At 31.7% G+C, this 7,642-nt stretch overlaps 1 protein-coding gene across 1 annotated transcript; it reads left to right on the forward strand.

Annotated features, from left to right (window-relative positions):
* Positions 1–1,430: 1,430 nt before the first annotated feature.
* On the forward strand, positions 1,431–1,898 carry LOC139529018 (uncharacterized). The gene has a single exon (XM_071325253.1). It carries the CDS (start codon positions 1,431–1,433, stop codon positions 1,896–1,898), a length of 468 nt encoding a protein of 155 aa, XP_071181354.1.
* Positions 1,899–7,642: the final 5,744 nt, after the last annotated feature.

A 7,642-nucleotide genomic window follows, 5' to 3' on the forward strand; every position in this document is an offset into this window, starting at 1 on the left:
CTCGTGATGGCGTCCGTAAAATGTAATAACATACTACCATGATACCAAGATCATTCAAATTTTTAGGGAAACTGATGGTCAAAGGATTTTTGTAATTTTCTGCTACGAAAAATGAATATTTTGTATATTTGACTCTTAGTAGTGTACGCATTCAAAAAGGGAACAGAAGTAACAGACATGCCAGTTCAAAGTATTTAAAGATACCTGATGAAACTTGTATATCATACTATCTATTTTGTTAAAAAAATGATTTCTTTCAGCTTAAAATAATAGCAGCAATTCCCTGATTCCAATTGTGAATGAATATATGTTTTAAAACCTAAACCACATTTTCTACTTAACTATGTTTTTCGCATTTGTAAAGCCTTAAATATATTGTAACATACAATCAAAGAACTTGGGCCGAGTTTAGAGATGAAGAAAGGAATAATGAGTTCAAAAATAAAAACAAACAAACAAATATAGCACCAAAATATTTAAAAAAACCCAATTTCGTTCGTAAAGCTTACGTAAAGTGATGTAATGAATTCAGGTTTATCGTACTATGGACATGATGGAAATGAACGATAACATTACAAATCCGAAGGTTTATATTGAAAATTTTAATTTCCTTAACTGCAATGCAATTGCTTGAAACTATAGTATCTTATGTTAACCACACCTGTTATTTAATGGATTGAATTGACGACGAAATCAAATACATTCCATCCTTCTCAATCACAAACTTCCCAGTAGTTTTATACGTTGGTAGGTTATTGATGCCTACGCTGAATTTGACATTATCAAACTTTATTATTCCAGATTTGATCATGGTAGTTGAAGGATGTGCGGTCATTGCCACTACAAGGAAATTTTTGGAATATGAATGTTTGAAATTTTTTTTTATTTAGAATCATATTTATACATTAAACCGGTATTATTTGTTTTTCTTTTTTAATTGAGTTTTTTTTTTTCTATAAGCGTCGCATGTGCTGCAAAAAACGTTGTTTTTTTTTTAGTCATTATCCTTTATTGTTTTAAGATTAAAGAACAAAAATGAATGCTCAGACATTGCTGACGTTTTATGAAGTCTGAGTAGCAGCCTCAAGTTCTTGTATGTAACGTTCGTGTTAAAAAAAAATGCTATTATATGCATTTCATGACTGTTTGATTTTAAATCATTATTTTAAGAAGATTTTGATTAATAAAAATATATAAATACCTAGTTCGTTGCTGGGCCCAGTTGTTCAAAAGTGTCGTTAAGCTAACGACTAGTTAAGCCTAACAACTCGTTAAATTTTAACATTGTTGTTAGTTAATTTCTGTGTTAAATTATGTTGTTCAAACATATTTAACGACTGCATTAACTAACAAGTTGTTCAAAATTTAACAACTGATTAATTTAACATTTTCCCATAATTCCCCAAATTTCCTCCACTTCCTGTTTAACAATGGCTGAACAACAAACCCCCAACAAAAAACTACCAAGAATCAGAGGGACTAACTTCACAAGTATGGAAGTAAATTTGATCAGTAAGAGAGTGGTGGAGGAGCTAGGGTTATTGAGAGGAAAATTTGGCCCTGACATAACTGCAGATGCAAAAAACAAGATGTGGGCCAAGATAACAGACGAGGTGAATGCTCTAAGGGTCAGTTACAGGAAACTTTCAACTGTTAAAACCAAATTCAGGAATCTAACCCGAGATGACAAGAAAAAGTTTACATACGAGAGAAAGGAGAGAAATAAAACAGGAGGAGGACCAGCACCAAAACCCATAAGTATGGCAGAGGAAAACATCATCAATGCCATGAAAGATACATCCTCCTTCAAGGGAATAGACGGTGGCATGGATACCTCTGTAGGTTGGTATTTGAGAAATAGTAATATTACGGAATTTTCATTCCTTTGTTTCGCCTAAATTTGTCTGTTTTTATTGTTTTCTTTATTAAAGTTACAAAGAAAACCCCAAAACTAAAGCAGTCGTCTGCTATGACAGAAGAATATCCCTTTTAAAGAAATTCCCTGCAGACGTCGCCAATGTTCTAAAAATAGATTCATGTGTTTTGCGATTACTTAGTATGACATTCGTGTTACCTTTTATTTATATAATTCCTTTATGTCATATTGTTGAAAGAACCACCATCTACAAATCAAATTGTGGTTCAAGATGGATAATATGGTATTTAAATGCTGAAGTTTGCTAGCCATGGCTTTATTATGTCAACATTTGCCCCATTGAAAAAAAAATTATATAAAAAATAAAGTGCGGTGAAAATTCCATACAAAATTTATTTACTTCCAGATATAATAATTATAAAATTAATATTAATTTGTTAATACCATCTTCAAGGCACTTGCAATGATTAATTTTCCACGGATATTTGACATGTCTATAGTCCTTTTCAAAATAGCATGCAGTATAAAAACATAATTGAGTTATCTTTCTTTGTGCCTTATCATCTTAAAAGTTATGATTTTTATTCAGGGATTTCTCACCAAGACACCTGTAACAGCAGACACTCACAAGGTGTGTATATATATTACATAACTTATACATATGACTTTAAATTACTTAACAAATTGTGTTTCATAGATATTAAGTAGATTTGGTCTAAATGCCTATGAGACCTTATTAGTATGCATGAAATTCAAGTTTCTCAAATTTAAGAAGTGCAATCAATTTGTCAACTGATTTAATATATTAAGCCTTGAAATAGTAACTGATAAACAGTTTCATATGCATGGTTTTTATAATTGTACAGCAAACATGCCAAATTATGTCTGATCAGTTCATAATGAAGGTTTATAGAAAGCAAGGATTGTTTAGCAAATTTCAGTCACTATGTTATTTTACAAGTATTCCAGATCTGTAAACTGTACTGTCAAATAAATGTTTTATATATTGATATGCAAATTTGGGAAGAGAGAAACAATTGTAATAATTGTATAATTTCTTCTTTTTTGAAGAGTATAAACTATCAATTCACTTCTTCAAATAAAATAAGTCTTTTTACATTTCAGACAGCATAACATCTGACCAAATGTTCACAGCTGTACCCATCTCGCCAGTTCCAGCTCTGAATGCTTTTCCAACATGCCAGACTGTTGATGGTATTTATTACTTAGATAATTTCATTAATGGTATAGTACTTTTTTATTCTGCATTTTATATAAAGTTGCAATGATAAAGCATAAATTTTGATAGTAATAAGTTGACAAAAATATATTATGTTGTGTCAAAAAATCTTAATAAGAAAAAATCAGTCTTTTATTTTTATGTAACAGCATGTTTTAAGATAATCAATCTGATTTTGATATATTTATAATTATTGTTCTATTTGTCAAACTTATTGATAGAATTATAACTTATATATATTCAGTAATTCATTTTTACAATACCCTTCCCCAATCTATGTTGTTCAATTTATTTGTTTGTCCATTTATTTTGAATCTTGTACAATAGTATTTTTGAAGAGGCTTATTGCCATTTTTGAAAAAAATGGCTTTGTGAAGGAAGTGTTAGAAATGGGCATGTAAATAGTATTTGAATGAACCAAACATAAGGCTCCATACAGGGATCTATCTATATATACCTCTGTGTATTATAAACAGCACATTAAAATGCAAATATGAATTAACTTTTAACTAGATACATACTAAACACATATGGTAGTATACACTGAATTGAGCAAAATCTTTCTGTAAAACAATTGTCAACTTTAAGATTTACCGTCTTCAGTGGAGAGTATCTGGATAAGGGGACTTGAGCAGGCTCACCAGAGAAATGAGGAGTTAGCACTTTCTAGTGCTACTGTTCATGCCAGCCTACCTGTACCTGTATGCTGTACCTGTACCTGCACAAAAACAGACTTGCACTCAGCAACCACCAAAACCCAGGTATGTGTTTCATATGTTAAAATACAGCACTGTCTATGATGTAATTACATACGTTGTTTAGCGAGTCTGATGAGAATAACTTTTTCCTACAGATTCCAAGTTTGTTTTAAGATAAAAAAAAAAATTGTAGGGATTCACTGAAGCATGACTGGATTGGGCATCCCTTAGGTCAGACACTCAGCCCCTCCCCCCACTTCCCCATCCCCTGAAGTTCTGGATCCGCTACTGATGACCATGATTAGAATGGAACAATTGAGTTCTTACAAGCACATTTACTATTTTCAGATTTTGTTAGTCCCTGTCCAAATTAAGGAGACTGTAAAAAAAAGTATATAACTTGGGCTGTTGTTTGTTTAATTTTTGTTTTTAGCTTGTGTCATTATTCATTTTTTTTAATTGTTCCACATTTGTCTTGTCATGTCAGTTATTTTATAAGAGCTAAACAGTATTGGGTTTTCCTCATTGTTAAAGGCTGGGAATAGTGATATTATTATAATAAAATCTGTATCATTTTGGCTCTTTGAATAATTGTCTCATTGGCAATGATATAATATTAACACGTCTACTAAATATTAAGTTACATTTTAAAATAAAAATACCAAATAGTAAAATTTCTATATTTCAGTGAAAGTATGCAGAAGAAGAAAGAAAAGAAGACTGCAGATGATGTGTATGAGCTGCAGTGTCTTGTTTTAGAAAGTGACCTGAAAAGAAATGAAATGCAGATGGAACTTTTCCAAAGACAAATGCAATTTTACAACATCATGATCCAGAAGAAAGCTATTGACAGTAAAAACATGATTTTAGATGCTCTTCTAAATACAGAAGCTTAATCAAAATTAATTTTTATTTATTTATTTTTCTGTGTTGATGATTCTTGTTCTCTTATTCCATTGTTATTGATGAAAAAAGTATTAAAAGATATTGTCATGATTTATTTCTGATTTTCAATGATTAAAACATGTTGTGGAAATATGATCTCTAACAGCTCTTCCATCTTGATGACCATTGAAATGTTCCCCAAGATCACCATCATTGCCTACAATTACTCCATCATCTTCAACCTCTAGTTCATTCAACACAATGCATATATTGTGGAGAATAGCACAAGCAATTATTATTTTGCATGCCTTGCCGGGTTTCATTCTTATCTGAAATTTAAAAAAGAATCTTAACTTAATTTGTTACACTTAATAATTGTCTTCTTATCAGCATTTTGCTAAAGTAGTATTTTATAATATTTCAAAAGTTGGCATTGCATGTATGTATTTATATACAATGTAAAAATATAAAGCTGTGAGATCACAGGTATGAGTGCCAATGAGACCATTTTCTGTTGTTAAAGTAATGAAATATAAAAGTTTACAGTATGATATTCAACATTGGAGCCTATAGTAAGCTATAAATAATACTACATAAAATGTATCTATAGTGGTTTACCATGTATTACATTTTGGTAAGCATTTCGAAAGATGTTGTACTTATATATTAATTGATTCAAATTAAGGTTGTCCAAGTGTTGTGTTAGTAGCACTTACAATTCATCTCTTGAGTGTGGTAAGATTTTTATACATCAATTGCTGGATTATTTAGGTTTCCAACTGTATACTTAATACATTTTTTCCCCTTTTATCAAACTTCCATTTGTGATATGGAACCTTGTGGTACAATTTCAGAGAGAACCATACAATAATAAACAAGTAATTGTCTGGAAAACTAGAAAAATGTTTGTTTCGGCCTCTATTTGGCCCCTAAGTCATAAACAGTTTGGACCAAAACACCCCAAAATAAACCCTATGTACCTGACTTTTGGGGTATTAAACTTTTTGGTAAAACATATGAATGCAAATATAAAAAAGAAGATATGGTATAATTGCCAATGAGACAACTCTCCACAAGAGACCAAAATGACACAGAAATTAACAACTATAGGTCACAGTACGGCTTTTTTTTTTTATCACTGATCATTATATAAAAAGTTATTCTACTATACTTTACCTCTGAGTGTAATATATGGAACCGTCTCTTCAGCCTCCCAAATGTTCTCTCTATCACACTTCTGGTTGAACAGTGGCATTTGTTGTACTTTTTTTGATGATCTAATACAGGATTCAGATATGGGGTCATCAGAAATGGTCGCCATGGATAACCACTATCCCCAAGCAATACACCATTTGCCCATCCACCATTTTCTTCCATGTAGGTACAGACCTATAAATAAAGGTTTATATTTCTTTTTACAACAAATATTTTGTTAAAACTACCATTTATATAATTAAATTGATATATTCAGCTTTACAGAGGAGTTACCTAAAATCATATTGAGCAAGACAATTTTTCAATATTCCTTTTTCAGTTTTTGTACATCAATATTTTTAAACATAGCCACCCCTTAAAAGTAATTTATTGCTTCTTTATATATATATAGAATTATTGATTTGAGTGCTTGAAAGGTAATATGGCTTATATAAGATGACAAACATCAGGAACATTGTATTAAAATACATACCTGTGAAGTCCTGAATATGTGGGAATCATGACTGCTACCTGGCCAGTTTGCATTTATGTTTGTGAATTTACCTGCAAAATGTAAAAGATTATATATTATCTTTAGAAGAAAGAAATGTTTTAATAGCATGAACAGATTTATTGCACAATATTAATGCATAAATTAGCTAGGCGATTAGTTTTCTAGTTTTAATTATTTTACCTTGTCATACCAGGGCCTTTTATAGTTGATAGGCTGTAGGGGTTTTGTTCATTGTTTAAGGCAGTATGGTGACCTATAATTGTTAATTTCTGTGTCATTTGGTCTCTTGCGGAGAAATGTCTCATTAGCAATCTACCACATCTTCTTTTTTATATGTATAGACTCACAAATTATGACTCAACTATATTGTTTCAAACTAGGAAACATGATATCAAAAGTTGTAATGCATGTTGCATGATGCATAAATGTGCTTATCCACATCAGAGCAACATCAAATTATAAATTGTACAGTAGCTAGGGTACCCTAGGTTAATGTTTCTTTCTTTTAGACTGAAATGGGGGAATTTAAGAAATGTATCTGAAACAGCAGTGGTGGATACAGGGTAGGGAAATCTCCTCTTTTAATATTATCAGTGTATTTGAATGGGGACGTATGGTTGGAGCTCCCCTTTCAGGCTGTATCTTATGTTGGGAACCCCCTTTTTTGGAAATGGCTGGCCCCTGAACAGAATCTTTTTCTCATTAAAGAAAACTAATATCTTCTTTTAGTATGTGACTAACCAATATTTTAAGTTATCTTTAGTAGATAAACCATAGTAAACCCTATTCATGTCCTAGATGAACTGAGTGAAAGTGAAAGTGAAAGTAAAATGTTCTTTTGTGAGAAACAGACTATAGGGGTCCCAGTCATACTGAAAAGTTGATACAGTTTATTATTTTACGAAGTTCAATGTCATATTAGATGAGTAATGTTTTACCTCTGGCATCACAAACAGCCTGCACATTTACAGAGTGTACCCCTTTCCTGTTAACAAATGATGCTTCATCTTCTGATGGAGCCTGGATACGGACGTGTGTCCCATCTATTGCCCCTAGCACATTCGGGAAACCACTTAGACGGTAAAAGTCTCCTCTTGTTTCGTCCACATTCCTTGGCCACTTGATGAACTCATCCCGTTTGTTACATAGTGATGTCAACACATCAGACACAATACGTGAGACAGTTCCCTTGTGCAAACCTGTAAACAGACCAAAAACATACAATTTTGGAGATC

Source organism: Mytilus edulis, chromosome 6, assembly GCF_963676685.1.
Source record: "Mytilus edulis chromosome 6, xbMytEdul2.2, whole genome shotgun sequence".
Taxonomy (NCBI): Eukaryota; Metazoa; Mollusca; class Bivalvia; order Mytilida; family Mytilidae; genus Mytilus; species Mytilus edulis.

What these genes read in the sequence shown, in the direction of transcription:
- LOC139529018 (XM_071325253.1), top strand. Translation starts at nt 1,431, where the DNA reads ATGGCTGAACAACAAACCCCCAACAAAAAACTACCAAGAATCAGAGGG.